Genomic DNA, 20844 nt, shown 5'->3' with positions numbered 1-20844 from the left:
CTGAGCAGATGTTAAAAAACACTCACATTGCGAAGAATCTGAGAATGCTAGGCTTCACCTCTATGTCAGAGAATTGCTGTCTCTTCTCAAATGATTGATTAATTGTCTTCTTCTATGTGAATGATATCATCATTCTATTCTGATGAGAGGATTCAGATGAAAGATATCAATCTGAGAATGTGTTCAATTCAGTGATATTACAGTTGATTGAGTGTCTACGGCTCAGATGCCAGTGAATGGCCTCACTAAGGCTCTGCCATGTCAGAAACATACAGAATTCATCAAGATGCTAGGCCTAGTTGATATAACAGATATCATCAAGTCACAAGCAGAATGATGATATAAATAATCTATCTTGATATAATCTCTACAGATTCATCTACACTCTTTTAGTTGCAGCTTCATTTACACTTTCATTTACACTTTCATTTACATGTTACATTCACTGAAGAGGGTGTGTCAGGAAAAAGAGGTTATACACTACTGAATGCCACCAACATCATATTAGTACAATATTTCTCATCATCATCAGCTTACTACAATGCTCATCTAATACTTGCTTATGCTAGCTCTCTTGGCTCGCACATATATTTTACTATAAATAGCTCTATCTTTTGTATGAAATAGATATATTAGATAGTGCATGGATAATAGAACAAGCAGATCTTGATACAGATAAGATTCATATGTCTTCAACATATTCATCCGTGACACTCAATCCGACACGGTTGGTGGACCAATCAGATACAATTTTTTCAAATGTTGAACCTGTGCAGTAAAATTGTTTGTCAAGTCCTCTATACATAAACAGCAAAATTGATTGCACATTCCTGATTCACATGACAATCAACAGACCAGGATCTTGGGTTCACCACTGGGACAAGAAGAGGGCTTGGCGGCCAACCTTAATTAAACACCGCCATCGTCATAATCACCATCTCCACCACACCATCTCTGCAAACGCATAGGCCTTGGGACCTCCTTGTCTTTTTTCAAACAAGCGGCCGAAGCTGGAAAACTGCTCGGGCGATGACATACCATTCTTCATCTTTCTTTCAAGCTACATGACTGAGTCCAGACTAAAACGACGCGGTGGTGAACTCGATTTGGGGTTGTGCCACCTGCAGATTTGGACGGAGAACTTGACTGGGTACGTTTAGTTGGGGGAGGAGTCAATACTGTGCCCACGAAGTCAGAGGATCGATTCAGGCCGGCGGTGCCGCCCTGGCTCTTTTGTCCCCTTTGAGGCATACTACGCCGCACTCGCGGGAAAAGAAACTCGTTCTTTGGACCATCTGCCTATATAGTTTCTCAGTTCCCTTGTACAGTTCACCATCTCTCAGTGTACACAAAACGCCTTAATAAAAAAAAGCTCTTTGAGAATTTGACTCAATAAGCTTTCAAGCCAGTATATTTCAAGATGCAGAATGTAATATTGCAATAGGTTAGGTCCGCTGCCTGCCGACAACAAAACACACAGCTAATTATGGCTATCCTTTGTGTGTCTTGTTCACCGAGAGCGGCTGGGAGGGAGAAGACAGCTTCACTCCTTACTGGATAATCGAGGGGCCATGCAAATATCAGCTCCGGTTGGGCGAAGCGAAGAATATCTGCTCTTAACATTCCAAAGGTGATAAGAAGCGGTTCTTGCCTCCATTGAAATCCCCTTAGAATAGTTTCCACAAGCCAGCCCCGCAGATTTTAGCTTGCAGAGATGGTGAGTTCCACACCACCTGTTCATTCTCTCTGTGCTAAAAAATTTCAGGAGCCCAATTCCCTGGGCGCGAGACAGTCAACCACATGTTCAACCCGCCAACGAAGATACTATGATAGAAATTTCACTGGTTGTTCGACCTGCAAAGCGAGGCATGTCAAATGTGATGAAGCAGCACCTGCCTGTCGCAACTGCATAAAAAGGGGTTTGCACTGCGATGGTGCCCAGAATGAAATACTCTACAAATTCGTTGACCCCAGCCAGGGGGCGTCCAGTTTTGTAAAGAGACAGCATAAAGGTTTTAGAAGGGAAACGGCCAAAAACCACGGTGTCTCCAGCTCACACCCATTGCCATATAAGGACCCAACTTCCTCCTGTCTACGTTCCGTGGATTTACAAAGTGGGATCCACGCTTCGACGGAATCTCTTGCCATGGTGAGTCTGCTATTCTTCACCTACTTAAGGAGAGCTCAGCTAACGTATGCAAGGACAATCCCACCACTAGTGTCAGTCCCAGCGATGGCCCGTACTTGATTGACAAAGCTGATCGCTACTATCCGGATATCCGTGGTGATGTATGGAATAAAAATGGAAATTGACACCGCCAATGCTAATTCTAAATAGGTATGTGGCGATGAAGACGAAGATGTACCCTTGGCTTTCATAGTTTTCATCTCAGAGCCTGTACTTCAAGAGCGGCTGGAGTATCTGAAGACTCATACTTTTTGTCTAAGAAATATCCTTCGCGCATTCTCCGAGAATAGAGTTGATGGACCTCTGGCATTACCATACGCGCTCTGTCTGATAAAAATTCTTCGACAACAGGCAGGGGAACCATTATCTGTGAAGAGATTGGAGGATACCATCCACTTGCTCTCCACACAATTGAGAGGGCTGCTGTCAACACATCTGTTATATACCCATCGAGATCGCATAAGTCGTGTATCACTTCTATTACAACGACCGGTGTTCTACAAGCGTCCACACTTGCCGGGAGATCTCTGGCAACTGAGCACTGTTTCGGGTTTCAGCCTGGATGGCCTAACTGTGACATTGCTCCTTAGTAATTATCACACTTTCAAAGTGCCTGATGAGATTTGGAATGGGTCCAACTCCTTGGCTTCGGGTATTGCTGATGCGGCCGTGATGTTTGGCGTTGGTTAATTATGACTTTCTCGGCTGGTCTGCTACTGCAGGAGGATAATGTTGTTGGTTAATTCTATGTTCAGTCTTAGGGTTGCCGTAGTACCATCCAATCTCCTAATTCTTCACTCATTCGCCTATTAGCATACACACTCTTAATGATGATTTTTCACGCCAGGATCCATGTTTTGGCAATAACGCCTCATTGCTGACGGAAGAACACGAAGAATCTACGGGTGGGCTGCTAAAAATGAGATGCATCCCATTTGCACGCTGGTTGCATGCACTGGTTCCATAGCTGGTACACTGTAGGCCATTGGCGTAGACCAGGGGCGGGCCGAAGGCATATAAAATTATGGTAGGGGGCAGCCAATAGATTGTTTCAGTACACTTCGTGTTTTTTTTTTTTTTTTTTTTTTTTTTCCTTCTCCGTTTTCCTAGCCCTGTAGTAAGAGTGGGCGGATTGGTATGGTATAAGAATGCTTGATTGCCCAGTATGTCTGCCCTGGATCATTCAACCAGACCTTTACTCCGTTCTCCGAGGCACGCACATATAACATCATTGGCATTAAACTATAGAAGATAGGTAAAGAATCCCTTACACACCACAATGCAGATATCAGAGTTTGCTCACAAATCTATCAGGTACCGCAATGGCATCTACAGATCGTGTCTACCTCATTCACGATGCGGAACCCTCCGTGATTCCTCACACTGGGCTATCCCCTCAGGATGCCTACGGAGCCCATGTGTTTCGTTGGAAAGAGTATCTATTTATCGCCTCCAACAAGAAGCCGAATGTCTCCGGAGTCCGAGACATTTCTTTGAAAGGGCTTGGCAATGAGCAAGGCTTTCTCCACTGTGACCGTTGCGATGCCGTGATGATTGAGTATCTAAAAATTGTGAAGACCGAATGGTTGAAATTTGCAGAGGCATTCGAGTCTGGGCTCCAATGCCTTCTCCAAACAACTAAGGAGGCAGAAGTAGAGAAGGCCCTAAAGCAGCTGAAGAATTTTCTGCATATTCTCAGAGATAACATGGGAAACATCACCCGCGAACAACAAACGGAGAACATCCAACACCCCAAGAGCTGGGCGCTCGACTCTCTCCTCTGTCTTCTTGGGGATTTTCTAGGGAGGATGGAGATGATCGAATGGGCATTCAACATGGCTAAACAATCTAAAGGGCCATATGAACTGCTCAGTCTTCGGGATGATTTGATGTACCTGACTGGAAAAGAGACTTGCTTCGCACTTTCTCCTTCTGTTCGGCTCCCTTCCTGTGCGGAGCTCGAAGCGGGAGTTTCAGCAAATGGATTCCACAAAACCGAACTGCACATGTTTAAGGAGGACAGTGGCAAATTGTTGGGAATGGATGTCCGATCGCTTTTGAATCCTCCAGATGAGGGAGAGAGGAAAGCGATCGCTGCATCAACAGAGTTAAGGAAGATATCTCAGCCTCCATCAATAACCCAGAGCCAGGTCAATTTTCCACACAGGGTAAGATTTCTCCAGCTCATGGGTCATACTTCTGGCTGATTTAATGCGCGCAGCAGCAAATGACAACTGTGGATGCAGCCTGCTGCTACCATGAACGCGGGCTCCATCAACTTCAGAGAACTGTTGTGTCCACGAGCAAAAGGAAATATCCATGTCCACACGCTTCATGCAAGTCAACATTCACCACCCCCGGTGATGCCTCACGCCACGGAAAGAAACACACTGGAAAAGGATATGAATGCCCGGTGTGCAATAAGTCATATTCACGAAGAGACAATATGAAGGTACATCTAAAAACTGTCTGTCACCAATAGCTGACTAAAACTTCAATACTGAGTATGCGTGAACGCTGGGCTCGGCTGTGTGGTGATTCTGAAAACATCTGTCACTGGTTGAGTTGCAGGATGCTGGTTGATATACAAGCCTGGGCGCTTGTAGTTCCGAATTCCTTACTTCATGTTGTTTACTCGTCGCCCTTGTTTGATTTTCTTTTGTACAGTACATGCGTCGTTTGTTCCTGTTTTTTTGTTAAATCAAAGGAAAATGATTGGTTACTCAAAAATAGAACCATCCTTGCTTTGCGCCAAATGAAGAAATTGTGCACCTGGAAAATTAGAAATTCCGGATGCTGAGTGAGGTATTCTGCCCAGTTGTAGGAAGCTATTTATCCCGATTTTACACTTCTACCAGACCACAAAACAGCTTGAACCTGAACTTTGACAGTCAAATCTAAATATGCTTATAAGTGTGATATATCGAATATATTCTTGGCACCTTATTGCTGATCCGGGAAACTATACACGGCTAGAATCAAGGGATGGGCTCGCGTGGCTTGTACGGGTCACAATAACCGCCTTGCTGCATATTTCGATGGAAGATGGCCCTTGGAGCAAGCATGCGCAGTTTTGGTACCGGTGCCTTATGTTGACCCGGGAAACGATGCACTGCTGGAATCGGGGGATAGGCTTCCATACCCTGTCCCCTGCACCAAGTATCAAGCCAAATTTTTGTCTCTCGCTTGTTATGACAATCATCACTAGCCCTTGCCTCGGCCACCCACACTTGTTACTCACGGGAGGAAATTGCTCCCGTAGCTGCGTGGCCTTTTGCCTTGCACATGCGCCCTGTTACATGCATGCACTGCTAGAATCAATTGCAACTCGTGGCTTGTACGGGTGCGTTCTTGGGGCGCGAACTCTGGACTACCTCCTGACTTATAAAGCTAGCGGTTACACAATGGCTACGCGTACTTTGAGCTTGAAATGATGACCAGGTTATACCAGTCGAGGGCGCGTAAGTCGTGCATCACTTCTATATCAACGAGAGGCACAAGCGTCCGGCCTTGACATTCTGGCCGGGAGAATTTTGGAGACGGAGCACTGTTTTGGTTTTATCACTTTCTCAGTCGGTTTGCCAACAGAAATCCGAAGCCCTGTCATACATTTCTCTTAGTGGCAGGATAAGATTAAAGGATTTGGGCTTATACCAGTGTTTGAGACTGCTGGCTCGTTGCCTTGTTTGCGCCTTACGTCGACCCGGGAAACGATACACCGCTGGAATCGGGGGATGGGCTCCCATTTCTTGCCAAATGACTTATCCCAACGAAGAAGAACAATACTTCAGCGTGCTGCTACCCTTGCACCGAGGACTTCTAAAAATCCTTATTACATTCTAACCCAGAATAAGCCATAGCGAAGTTTTGTAACTCAACATCTTGCCTGCACTGGCCTGGTAGGAACGACGTCACAGAATGGACAGCCGAGTACAACAGCTACTGGCTGAACTCGAAGAAGAGCGGGCATTACGAGAAGGGAATAACGCTGAATCTCATGAATTGTGTTCTTTGTAAATCGAATTTCTAGCCGCACATCAACGGGAAGCGTAGAGGACGTTCTGTATTGTAGGCACTGTTTCTATCTCTCCCGGCTGGCCCGGTCTGGCCCGAGGTGGCTCTATACATCCTCAACTAATCTCTGAACCAGTTCCTATCTCATTAAAATCCCATAACGGTCTCTCACGATCGCTCCAAATCTGTCTCAAGGGGGTACCACTAGCGTAGATCAAGGGGGGGGGGGGGGGCTGAAGGCATATAAAACCAGCCCTCCTCCCACTTGGCTTCCGTCACTCCATCTTCTCTTGGGTGTAGAGGCATAGCTACCATACCGGAAAAACGTAGGCTTATTATACGACCGGGTTATGGTTGTTCCGCTGTGCCAGTCACTGACACCATCGCTGAACTGTAAAATATAATATAATGATGGATTAGCTGTGAAATCACTGTAAATGAGTTATGAACAGAACAAAATCATTATTGTATTGATAATATCACTGATTCCTATCTATATAATTACTAATTCTAAAAAACATCTCATTCACTGAAATTATTCTCTATTGAAAAACTGTTATATCTCTCTGTAATTTCTCTTAGATTCTCTGAACTATCTCTATATTATTATCATTATTTCCTGTTATATTCACATCAACATTTATTTCAGAGAACTTGTGAATTGATATTAAAGTTTATAAAGAATCAGTGTCAATGATTATTCACTGTTTAAGAGAGAGAATTTTAGAAGAATTAGAAGCTATATATTTACTTATCTATATTATTATTCACTTCTATATAAATCTGAGAATCATTTCACTGATTCTAACTTACTTTTTTACTAAGAATATTAAGAGTTTTAGTACTGCTTATAGTCAGAGAATCAATCAGAGTTAGAAGATTGAAGAAGAAAGAGAGAAGAGAATTAACAGCAGTAGTAGAAATATCAGTAAGAGAGATAGAAAGAGAATTATTACTGTTATTAAATTTCTCATCACTGCTACTATTATTACTGACTGTAACTGAATTCTTATCAAGATAATCTGTAAGTCTCTGAATATACTTTATTATTTTATACATTTCAATAATAATACAGCTAGCTTTGATATTGATATTATTTATTAAATTTATAAGATTCTTTATTATCAATTTTTATTCTTTAATATAACTGATTATCATTCTTAAATGCTTGTAATACACTTCAAGCTTAATAATTTCAATATTAAGTTTTATCTTTTTAATTATGATTTTCTTCTTTTCTACAGTAACTTTTTTCTTTTCAATTTCTAATTTTATTCTTTCAATATTCAACTTGATTTTCTTAATCTTGATTTTAGCTTTTTCAGTAATACTGATAATAATATTCAGAACTTTCAGAGTAATAGTGATACTCTTTATATATTAAGCTTTTACTTTCTATTAGTGAGTTTTAACTTTCTTAATCTATTTTAAAAAATTCTTCATTAATTTTAATATAGCTCTTTTTATTATTTTCTTAAAATTATCTAATATAGAAAGATAAAAGTCATGAATTTGAATCAGATTATTAACTTATTCTTTTAATTCTTCAGAGATAATTGTATATCTCTTTTTCTCATAATTATAATTTATATAAGACTTTAAGCTTTTCTTCATCTTATTACAAGCAGTATTTAAATAATGAGAAAAAATATACTTAATACAGTGCTTATACATTATTTATTTACTGAGCTGTTTTATCAGAATATTTAGATAATTGCTTACTTTCTTCTCTTAAGCCTTTATAACAGCAGCACAGATACACTTAAGAATATTACTTATTATTTTAATACTGCTGCTGTTATTATTGTTACTGTAATTAATACTGCTACTGTTATTGTTATTACTGTGATTAATACTGATATAATGAATTGTTAATATTCTTAATATACTATACAGATAAGATATCTTGATTAAAACTTTTCTGATTAAAAGCTTTCTATTACAACTAACAGAATACTAATTAGACTGAAGAATAAAGAAGAACAGAATAAGCTGAGTGAGCTGAAAATAATCTTTACAGTGTATTATTATTGTAAGAAGAAGAAAGAAGAAAAGAAGAAAAAGAAAAATGTAAGTTTTTATATATATTATTAATTCATCTTTGCAGATTATTATACAATGAATGTAAATACTTTTATATTTCATCTCTGAGTGTAATTAGCATATCTGACAGATTTCATCTATATCTTAATACTTTTTATACAGGCTATCACTGATTGAATTACAGCTATTTTAAATATAAAATCATTTCTATTAACTAGAAACAAGTGTTCAATACACTGTTAGAAATATATCTACAGAATTCAAGATTTTCTGATGCAGTGAAATCAGTGAATTCTTCACAGTTATAACTATATAAATTATAAGATAGAGAATATAACAACTTTCTTCAGTGAATATTAAGACAGATATATTCTAATTATGTATATTAAAGTATATATTAACTAATTTATATATAAAACTCATAGAAAACTAAATATATTAAAATATAAATAGATTGTGTTGAAAATCTCTACATCACTGATCTGTCTTTTACTGAAAGTGTCTCTGAAAATTTAATCTTTTTTCACATCTTCTTTTATCTATCTTTCATCAGATATCTCTTTTTTACTGTCAGAGTATTCTGAATTGTCTTAGTAAAGTCATCTCTGATAATTTACTGATATTCAGAAATATCACTTATCAGATCTCAGAATGTTAGAATATTTTATCATTATAACATAGCTGCAGTGAAATTTTCATTTGTATCAGTATTATTAAATATTTTGACCTGAGTTATAAAATTAATATATATCTCTATTTTTCAGAATTAGTTTCTAGTTTTTCAATCTGAAGTTTTTAATTTAATATCTTTAACTAATGAATATTCAACTTACATTTCATATATCATTATTCTCACTTAGAGAATCAATCAAAGTCGATGATTTCTCACACTCAGTAAAAAATCAGAAAGAACTTTTCAGTGATAAATAAATTATAGAAGTATTTAAAGATGATTGATTCTTTATAACAGTTATGTAATTTAATTACTATCAAACTTTCTCTACTCTTTGTCTTCTTCTGTTAAATATGATTCTATATTAATAAATGATTAGCTAAGTTGATTAAAAAAAATTTAATATGTCACTGAAAAGTTGATATATTTACTAAAATCTAATACTACTTATCTTCATTTCTTTGAGAGTTCAGAACTTTCATATTTTAATTATATTCAGCATCATCATTCTGCTGAATGAAAAGATATATAATGTTTTATTCTTTATTTTTATCACACTTGCAACTGTTCAATTCAAATTATCTTTATTAAAAGAAAGAAAATATATTCATTTTATCTTCAGACATAGACACTGCTCTGTCAGCTGAATTTCCTTCTTATACATTTCTGTATCTGAATACTGAGTTTAGTAACACCTTTTTAGCAGACTGCTTAATATCAGTGATAAGTTTGACTTCTTCTTATCTAACTAATATTCATTATTACTATCATTATATTCATTCTATGTTCAGATATATCAATATCAGATTTCTTTTGAAATCAGCAATTTGTCTCATTAAATCTATCAGATGAGAGAGTTCAGAGAGATCTAGTAGAGTAGAATTCATGATAATATTCATGTTCAGAATCTTGATGAAACTCTGATAAATTTGTGATATGAATTTTGATAAATTGCAGAAATATAATTTTGAAATAAAGAAAGTAGTTTGATTGTTAATATTAAATTAATGTAAATTATCACTGATTGCAGCTTTTATTAATATATTTCTTTTTAATAATTCAATCTCATCTCTTTATTTTATCAAGACTGCTTATTCACTTCATTTATATCTTTTCAACTATATAACTTTTTTCTATAAATTATATCAGAAAGTAAAATGTTGTGTCTATTTAATTAAAATCTGAAACACTATCTACTATCTGTCTCTAGACAAGAATTCAGGAATGATTAATCAGACTTTCAATCTCAGAGTTCTCTTTTCTCAGAAACTGTAAATAAAGATTTCACTGAAAGTGATTCTGATAATAATACTTCTGATGAAGAAGTATTACTCACAGACAACCGCTCCACCACGAACTCGCTCGATTTTTCGAATAAGAACCCGCCGATAGATCCATCGAAAAGCCCTCGATCATACGAGCATTTTGACCCCATCGCCGACTGCATACTCTTTGTGGTGGTGGAGTTATCCAGCCAAACGTGAACCAGACGTTGTTTGAAACTCCTGTGTGGGATTATCCCCCATTCTCCCCTACCACACCACAACCCCGGGCCAAATTGCCATACAAATTGTAAGGTGAAGAGACCTAGCCATATGCACCAATCTTCTCAATTTTGGAAGATCCTCAATCTGTAGTTGTGGAGATATCTGAGGAGCGACCTCCGCGAAAACCCTGTCCATCTTTAATGTTTCAAAACACCAACGCCAAGTCCCACCCTCGTACCGCCCTTCCTAATCTGGCCCATCCCCGGCAGAAAAATACAAAAAGATACCTCAGTGATAATATCAAGCACATAATCAACAGCCACTTCTGAAGTGCAATCTTCACAGTCTGTCTTCAGTGTATCTAGACATCAATGCCAAGTCTCACCCTCATACCACCTCTCTCAATCTGGCTCATCCCCGGCAGAAAAGTACAAAAAGATACCTCAGTAACTGTATTTGATACATAATCAGCAGACATAACAACTATAAAATCAGTATATCTCAAGGTCTGACTGAGCCTTTGATCCCTGCAGAGTGAGATATATTAAATCTAGTTTTAATATCTCAATATTCAATAGATTCTGCAAGAGATTGAGAACAGCAACACTAGGTTTCTATTAAATTTAAGAATTAACTCTATATTAATATAATCATTGACAAAGTCTTCTATTTTGAGATATAAATAACCAGTTTCTCTACATTCTGCTGATAATATTTATATTTTCATATAGAAACAGACTTATATTCTCTATAATATCAAGACTCTGAAGAGGAAAAGTCTTGATAGAGAGTATACAGTAGTGTATATCTTAGCAGTTTCTATCTCATTCTTCTACAGCAGTTAATGTAAAAAAAAAAAAAGATCTTAGAAATAGTTTTTTACTTCTCTTGAAAAAGTAAGATGTTTTTCTCTGAGTTTTATACAATATTCTTATAAAGAATTAAAAACAGAGCTGTTTTCTATCATAATTTCATATTCTTTTAAGTAAGAATTACTTTTTCAGTGACTGAAGAGCTTTTATTAATACTTAATTCTTTTTTACACTCTTTATTAACTGATTTAAGTTGTATACTTGTTGTGTGAGAAGAATTGAATGATTTAGAATAAAATTGAATAGTTTTAATCAATTTCTCTGCAAAAAATTGATTTATTTTTTGTCAGTTTTTCTCTCAAAAACTGTTATATTATTTGATTTATTATCAATTGATATCATACTTTTTCTCACTGTATTTCAAGAAAGAGATTATAAAGATTTTATTGATTTATCTTAAAAATCAATTTTAGTTTATTAGATTCTCTTCAAAAATCTAATCTAGTTACTGAACTAGTGTGAAAAAAATCAGATATTTTATATACAAAAGTCATTTATTGTTCTTTTGAAACAGTCTAATCAACTTTTCAATTGAAAACAGACTTAGAAACCTCTTAATTGAAACAGTCTGATTAACTTTTCAAAAGAGTTCAATACATATCTCAATTGAAACAGTCTGATCAACTTTTCATTGAGTGAGAATAATGAGTTCAAAAATACACTCAGTTGATATGAAAAAAGATGCTTTCTCAAATGTTATTTCTGAGATTGAAATTCTGAAGAGAAGAAAGAAAGAAGAAATAGAGAAATAACAAGTTCTTGAAATACAGAAACTTGAAAAAGCAAGCAAGATTCTTGAAAAGCAGTGTTTAAGTAAGATAAATGAAGAAGTTCTGTTAATTCTTCATACTCAGACTAGACAACTACAGGAGATGATCAAGTTCAAACTTGGAATTTCAAACACAGTTTAAAAAACATTGAAAATTTCTATTATAATCACTGACTTCTTATCTTACTCTTCTTTCTCTTTTTCTACTTCTTCTTCTTCTTTGAATCAGAAGAAAACATATATTTAAGCAGCTGAATCTACTGTCTCTAAATCTGCTATCTCAAAACATGCTCAAAATCCTGAGAAAAGTGAGAAGAATAATACTCATACTTGTATTGATAGAAAAGTGAAGAAAAAAATGTAAAAGAAGAAAAACTTCCAAATTTTCAGAAATAGAAGAATTATTCTTAAAATCTCAAATCAGAATATCTTGCAAAGAAACAAGCTAAACTCAAATCTCATTTTCAGAATCAGAAATGAAATTAATCAGTAGTTCTTTTCTCAGTTAATGACTGATATTGAAGTTTAAAAATCAGTTATAGCTTCAATTGAGTCATTCTTCTTTGAAAACTCTATTATTCTGACTACAATGTCTGAATTCAGTGCAGAATTTCTTATTCAGAATGAGAATCTCTGAAAATCAGCAGTAGAATCTTTGTTAAACACAATAATTCTATCTGAGAGAGATGAAAAGTGAGACAAATTCATTCTTGATAATGTTTCAGTTGAAATTTTTGACTGTGAAGAAGAAATGCTACTTCTCAAAAATGAATTAGAAGAATATAACTCTATTCAACTGAGAAAAGAATCTGTATGACTAAATTCAATTAAGTTCAGATAAAGCAGAAGAAATACCTCTGTTCTAGTATATATAAAGACACTTAAGCAGTCAAAGATCTCTGAAGTAAGAGTAGCAGATTTGAAAATGAGAGTTCATGAATACAAAGACTCAAGAATGAATCTCAAAGCTCAAACACAGTGTTCAAACTGTCAAAGATATGAATACTTTACAATTTTCTCTGTCAGAGACTCAAAATGTGCATTCTGTGTCAGAGATCACAAAACTAGTGAGTATAAATATGAAACATGCTTAAAAAGAGATGAAATATGTCAACACACTCTGCTTAAATGCTCTAATTACAAAGAAAAACATGCATCTAGCTCAAAAGAATGTATGTTTGCTTCAAGAACTCAAAAGAACTGAAGAAAAGATAAAGCTCAAAGTAAATCTAGAACTGAAGAGAATAGTCAAGTCAGTAAACTCACAACTGTAAGCTTAAAAAGAAGAAACTCTCAACTATCTAAATCTTCAAACTTCAATTCTTCAGCTAAATGTAAACAGAATTTGAATTCTTAAACTTCTGTTAAGATTAGAGAATTGAGAAATGACTCTGATGATAAACTAGATATAATGCAAGCAGTTGAGATTTCTACTTTTCAGAATAGTTATAATCTACTATCTGATAATAGTGATTAGATTCTACTCTACTCTCTTTTAGTATGAATATATAACAAAAACAATAAAAAAAGTTTAAAAACTCTTCAAAAATCACATTTATTTAAAATAATATGAATAGAAACTCAAATTGCATTTATTCTTGTCTTCAAATTATATTTGAATAAAAAGTTGATTTTATACTGCTTCAGAAGCTGAATTTTAATGCTGAGTAAAAATATATCATTTCTCATTCAAGCTACTACTGCTTTTTATCTCAAAAGTCTGAGATAAAGTCAAGAGTAGTAATCTATGAAAGAAAGAGATCAAGATATTAATTTAATCTAAGATTTAATATCATGTCTGATTCTGATATTCTTGTGAATGATATTATAGATAAAGAGAATAAGTTTGATACTATACAGCTCATAAATATCTATAATGAAAAGTCATTGAAGAAAAATAATAATATCTGAACAATTAATAGAGAATTTCTGAATATAACTTCATCAAGAAACTCTATAATTGCAGGAGATTTCAATACACATCATTTCTGATGAAATTCAGAATGTAAAAGAGCAGTAAGAGCTGATAATCTGATTAAATGAATCTTTGAACATTCAATAGATTTAGTTAACAAGTGTGATCAACAAACATTCTTTAGAAAAGATATGAAACAGAAATCTATTATAGATCTAATCTTTATATCACAAAATCTAATAGAAAAAAGACTTGTAAACTGATTTATTGATTCAAATGAGACATCAGAATCAGATCATGAGATTATTCAATTTGATATTGAACTGAGTGAGAAATAAATGAGTGAAAATCCTCTTCTCTCTAATCAGTTTAACTTTGAAAAAGCTGACTGAAAGACAGTTGAAGAAAGTATAAAACTGTTAAAATCTGAAAGATAGAGTGAGCTGTATTGAAATCCTGGTTAAGATATCTCAAATGAAATACTTGAGAATAGAGTGAAGCTTATTACATCTATTATTCTAACAAGTGTTAGAGATAATATTTCAAAGAGAAAATCTTCTGAGTATTCAAAACCTTGATGAAATGAGAATATCTCATCTAAAAGAAAAGAATTAGCTACTGCTAGAAGAGATTGAAAGAATGATGTAATATCTGATGAAGAGTTCAAAGCTGTCAGAAATGAATATTTTTCAGATATTAAAAAAGCTAAAACAGACTGCTGGAATAAATTTCTTGAAGAAGCATAAGAAAAAGAAGTTTTTAAAGCTTTTAACTATACTAAAATAAGAAGTGTAGTAAAACTTTCAACCTTAGAATATGAGTTTCAGAATGAATTATATACAGCAAACTCTTTTGAGAAAAAATGTCATGCTTTTATAAGAACTCTCTTTCAAAACTCATCAGATTCAGATTCAGAGAAAGAGAATATATCACTTCTTAACTATATTGATAAAAATGACTGGGAATAGCCTGATCTTACTCAAGATGAATTAGAGTCAGCTATCTTCTCAAGTTCAGTTAAGACTGCTGCAGGGCCTGATTCAATTAATTACTTAATTATTCAAAATATATACTTCTACTTAAAGAATGAATATTTTGAACTCTTTTTCAATCTCTTGAAAAATGAATATCATTCTGAATGCTGGAGAGAAGCCACTGGAGTGATTCTTGCAAAACCTAATAGAAAAACTTCAATTCTCAAGCTATATAGAGTAATATCTCTATTGAACTGTCTAAAAAAGGTTTTAGAAAAGATAATAGCTACTCAACTATCTTTTATAAGCTCTGTCAGTAATTCTCTTTTATTCAGTGAATAAATGAGAGATAGAAAACAGTGTTCTATAATTAACACTGTTATCTCAGTTGTTTATAATATTCAAATAGCAAAGCATGAAGATCTGGTCTCAACTGCAGTTTTTATTGATATAAAAGAAGCATTTGATTATGTTTCAAAGTCAAAGTTAATTCAGACATTGAAGATGTTAAAACTGTCACTTTCTCTAATAAAATGAGTTAACTGTTTTATATCTAAAAGAATTATACAACTTTTCTTTGATAAAATGAAATAAGACAAGACTGAGATAAAAATAGAAGTATTACAAGAATCTTTAATCTCACTTATTTTATTTGCAATATACACTGTATATCTATTCAAAAATAGAAATATAAGAATAGTGCAATCTCTGAGTTATATGAATAATATTGATCTAGTCTACAGCTCAAAAACTATTAAAGAGAGTTTGAAAGTGATTGAAGAAGCTGTAAAGAAAATCTTTGTTAGAGCAGATATCAATCAAATTCAATTTAATATGAATAAAACTGAGTTAATTCATTTCTTTTCTAGATTCAATGAGAAAGAACTATCTCTAACTCTTTTAAATAGAGAGATTAAATTCAGTGTAAATGTCAAATGATTAGAAGTATGATTAAACTCTAAGTTGAATTTTAAATATCACATTCAACAAAGAACTGTCAAGATAGAAAGACTATTGAATAATATAATCAGACTATCAAATACAGAGAGAGGTCTATTCTTTCAGACTATGAGACAGTTATATATAGCCTGTATTACATCAGTAGCTGATTATGAAGTTCAAGTTTGATAAAATAATCAAGAGAATTTCACTGAACTCTTTCAAAGTCTGTAAAACAGAGTCTTGAGAAGAATTCTGAGAGCATTCAAATCATCTTCTATTAAAGCAATGAAAATTGAAGCTTTAATTCCTTCTTCTGCTATTAGATTTGAAAAGACCTGTATGAACTATGCTCTGAGAGTTATAAAGATGAGCTTAAATCATATAATCAGAGAAAGAGTCTCTTCTTCATTTTCATTAATTAACTCTGAAAATGAACTGGATTGAAATAGATTTCTTAATTGAAATGAAAATAATTCTTCAAAGAAAATGCCTTTTCAACTGTACAGACTATGCTCTCTGATTAAAAATTAATTTTCTTCTTTAAATATTGAAAAAGTTGATCATGAGAAGTTATTTCTCTGAAGAGAAAAGCTTGAATCTCTTATAGACTTATAAATAAGTGAACTATTAAAAGAGAAAGAATATGAACAGCATTTGAAGAGAATTTCTACAATTAATATAAAAGACTCTATTTTAATTTATTCAGATGACTCAAAAAATGAGAATTTGAATAGATTAGACACTGACATTGCTTATACTGAAGATAATATCAATTTTATCTCAGATTTCTGAAATCTAGACTGTGAATCTGAAGTCTTTGATGCTGAACTATTTGTAATAGTGAAAGCTTTCAAACTTATTGAAATAAAATCTCATAAAAGAGGAAATAGTTTGAAAGAGATATAAATATTCTCTAATAGTCAAGCTACTTTAAAAAGACTTAGAAATAGTCAGATTCATAATAATCAAATAAATCTTGAACTGATCTTAAACTCTGTTTTGAAAATTCAAAAGAGAAGAACATTAAAGCTGATAATTCATCTACACTGAATTTCTGCTCCTATGAATATTCATGACAAAGAATTGGCTAATTCAGCTGTAAAAAAGAGTGCAGAATTAAGCAGATCTATTCAAAAAATTATGTTCTAGTCTTTTATAAAGAGAAAAATAAGAGAATCTTGTTTAGATAAGTGAAATGAAAGCTGGCAGAAACAAAAGAAGAGTATACATGATTCAAGATTTGAAACAAAACCCAAGTGAAAATCTTGTTTAATTAAATGTAAAAAGAAAATATTCTCATCTATAATACAGCTGAAACTAGAACATGACTATTTTAAATCTTATATACAAAGATTTGATGATAGATTTGACTCAATAGAATGCTCATTCTGCAATGCAAATGAGAATCCTGAGTATATTGTAATGCACTGTACATTATACAATAGTCTGAGAGTCAGATTGAAAGAGAAGTATAATCTAAATCAATTAAATATAAGATTCTTATTCTCAACTGAGACAGGAATTAAATACTTAATAGACTTTCTATCAGAAACTCAAGCAGCTATAAGAAAATGGCTAAATTCAGAATTATCTGAATATGAAGAGAAGAAAATCAATCAGATATAGTCTGTTAAAACAGCTATATACTATCTTTTAATAATTTGTTTTGTTACAGTCTCTCTTTACTTTATCTTTTTCTTTCAATTTCTTTCCATCTATCTATTTAATATGTCTATCTTTAAGACTGTGTTCTCTTTCTCTTTTCCTTTGTCATGATATTGTAAAATGGTTTCAAAGTATCAGAAGATGTTAAAACACTGTAATTTATAAACAGTTTTTATATTCTGAGCTGGAATTTTCTGATTTTACATATCTGAAATTGATGAATGTATAATAGTTAACTTTACAGATATAGGAAAAACCCTGAGAACTAAAAGTTCTCAGGTAGATGTCATAGTCTCTGACTGCATACATCTATAATTGAAGAATAATAATAATAATAATAAAGAAGTATTACTATTTTCAGTAAGTTTATTACTTTTGATGTCTCTATTATTATAAAAACTAACATTCTCTAAAGACAGAGTCATATAATGAGGATGCTGCTGATAATATTGAGTATATTAAGTAACTTTTGAAAGCAGCTGATGAGAAGAATATTTCTGAAAATAATGATTAAGAGAATTCTGATAAGTCAGTCACTGATAATATTGAAATGTCAGCTACTGATACAATTGCTATTACTATTACTGATTAATTTATTGATTCTGATTCAGTAATTGATATATCTCACAAATATAGTAACTTTAAAATGAATTCATTTATTTTGATAATGAGACTCTGAATCAAAGAGTTGAATATTTCTCAAAAAAACTACAAATCATTAATGTAAATTCTGCATTTATTGAAGAATATATCACTGATAAGTCTACTCTCAGAAGATCTCTCAACTCTGAAAAAGCAATGCAGAGCACAATTTCTGATTTTATCAGTCAAGAAAACCTCAATTTCAATAGTATTATCAATGCAAATATCAACTCTGAGTTTTACTCAGAAAAATCTCACTGAATTCTTCATGAGATCACTCTACTTTTAAAATCTGATTCGCTTGATATCTGCTCTTCTCAAATTCTCAACTTTTCAGCAACAAATGCATATAGAAATGACAGAAATTGTTAATAATTTCACAGAGTTATAATAATCTCACAGTTGAGAAAGCTCAGTTAAATATTATTCTAATAACTTTATATAATATTTATTAAATAAACCTATATTTCCTTTTAATTTTATTCAGTATCAGTGTGAGAATCTTAAATACTTTTATAAATTAGAGTTGAATGATATATCTTACATTGAAAGAGTGTATTTTATTGAATGTGATCACTGATATTCAGATATGAGATCTTATATAATAGTTCTGAAAGTTTAAGAAGCTATTCACTATACTCTGCAGACTGTATAAAGATTACTGTTCTTGAATTCATTATTTAGTCTCTTCAAAATAATCACAACGAAGAATGAGATGAAATATATCTCAATTATTCAAGTTCTCAATTAACTTGATATTTATATGAATACAGTATTTGAATTGAGTTCTAATCTATCAGTATATAAGAGTCAAGGTTAGTATTTTCTTTGTCAGATTATGAGAATCAAAACTGAAGTTGTTAAGACATAATTATATTATAAATCTTCACTGATTCAGACTGAGTTAAAAATTGCAGTATATGAACAAGATCTTTTAAAAAGCATATTTTATTCAAATATATAAGTTATTTCTCTGTCATATCAATTATTTATTAATGAATTTGATTTATATCAGAACATGTACTGAAGCTTGATAAGTTTTTATTTGATTTCTACACTGAGTGCTGTTAAGTGCTCAAAGTGAAATAATATTTTTACTCTAATCTTTGATTCTTATAATATTAATTTTTCTGATACAGTTACTACATTATTATATGACTTATCTATATTGAATTGTGAGAGAGTTATAATGAATATTAATGAAAAAAAGATGAGAGTGATTGCATCTTACATTGCATTTCTTAAAGATATGTTATAGTAAAATAGTAATATAGAGATTAAAGAATTAACAGTAAGAAGATCATACTGAAGCTACTTTATCAATGATAAGAATCAACTGAATCTGAACTATGATCTATATAATAATGACTGATTTCACTATTATATATAACATCTTCAGGCTAAACTGAATAATCTATTAAATCTTATATACAGAGATTAAATATGTCAAGAGTAAGAAATAATATCACAGACTGTATTTCTTTTTCAGATATATTTAAGTTTAAATTTAATCTTTTTTGTCTCATCTGATTCATATTATAGTGAGTTCACTGATATATCAGAGATTTTATACTTATTACTAATCAGTACTGTCTTATCACCGTATAATTAACTAAAATACTTTTAAATATTATAGATATTTTCTTTTTCTCACAGTTAGAATTATCTACAGTCACTGATCACTCATCTCAAGAAGTATCAGCTTTAAGAATATGTTTGAGCTTCAATTATTATATCTCTTATCTTGCAGTGTGAGCTTAGAGAGAAATAACTCAGTTCAGTAATTAAGTAGATTATTTCTGCAGCATTTTCAGCATTAAATCAATCATCTATTAATCTTATTATTCAGATATATACAGTTATTGTAAGAAGTAATAGTCTATTAATGTCTTAATCACTAAGAGAAAATGATTCTGAAGTGACTTATTAAATTATACTGAGAGTCTGCTGATAACTAGACTGGCCGCTGAGATCATGAATTTCACATTTGATCTCATTTGATCTGGTCCCATACATTTCTTGGCGTGAATCCCGCTGGGACTGGCTATCAAAAAAACATGCAAAGTGACTATATATTAGATTTTAAAATGAGACCATGACTTGAAAAAAATGAGAAAGTGGTTCCATTTGGTCTCATTTAGTCTCATTCTTGGCATAAAGTTACTATTTTTAGACATTTTAAGGTTTTTTTTAGACTATTTTTAATTTTTTAAAAAGTAACGCTTTTTGATAATACTCAAATGAGATTTAAAGTCATTTAAAGCAATAAAAATAATTTAAATTGAGAAGTGGAAATCATGATCTCATTTGAAAAATGTGACAAGAGTAGACAGTAAGTCTCACTGAAACAGTATGAAACTACTATCTAATGTTAAAACCGTGTAATGGGATCAGTCGAATTGGTAATGAGACTATCAAAAAATCTGGTCCTGGTCCCAGACACGGTCACACGGTCAGTCTACTGATAACTATAATTTCTTATTAAAGCAGCAGTCAGAGCAGCAGCAATATTTAAGTTATTTCAAGCTGGTTCAGTTGTTAGTTATCAGTCATTTTCTGCTTCAACTATGAGCACTGTCATCACATATATCAGTGATTATATAAAAAAAGCAAAGCTTATCTAGTATATAAAGAAATAGCTGAATATGTATATTAATTTA

The 20844-nt window shown here is 32.9% G+C and overlaps 2 protein-coding genes across 2 annotated transcripts; both read left to right on the top strand.

The window, feature by feature from the left end:
• Window positions 1-1714: 1714 nt before the first annotated feature.
• On the top strand, window positions 1715-2878 carry BDCG_00010 (uncharacterized protein; the record flags this gene model as incomplete). Its single annotated transcript, XM_045415517.1, has 4 exons — window positions 1715-1717; window positions 1766-2149; window positions 2203-2289; window positions 2339-2878. The coding sequence occupies 4 exons, from the start codon at window positions 1715-1717 to the stop codon at window positions 2876-2878; spliced, it is 1014 nt and encodes a 337-aa protein (XP_045271451.1).
• A 632-nt stretch (window positions 2879-3510) lies between these two features.
• On the top strand, window positions 3511-4395 carry BDCG_00009 (uncharacterized protein; the record flags this gene model as incomplete). The annotated part of the gene is made up of 1 exon (XM_045415516.1): window positions 3511-4395. One exon carries the CDS (start codon window positions 3511-3513, stop codon window positions 4393-4395), a length of 885 nt encoding a protein of 294 aa, XP_045271450.1.
• Window positions 4396-20844: the final 16449 nt, after the last annotated feature.

Source organism: Blastomyces dermatitidis, assembly GCF_000003525.1.
Source record: "Blastomyces dermatitidis ER-3 genomic scaffold supercont1.1, whole genome shotgun sequence".
Classification (NCBI taxonomy): domain Eukaryota; kingdom Fungi; phylum Ascomycota; class Eurotiomycetes; order Onygenales; family Ajellomycetaceae; genus Blastomyces; species Blastomyces dermatitidis.
This window is presented reverse-complemented; position numbering and strand designations above follow the sequence as displayed.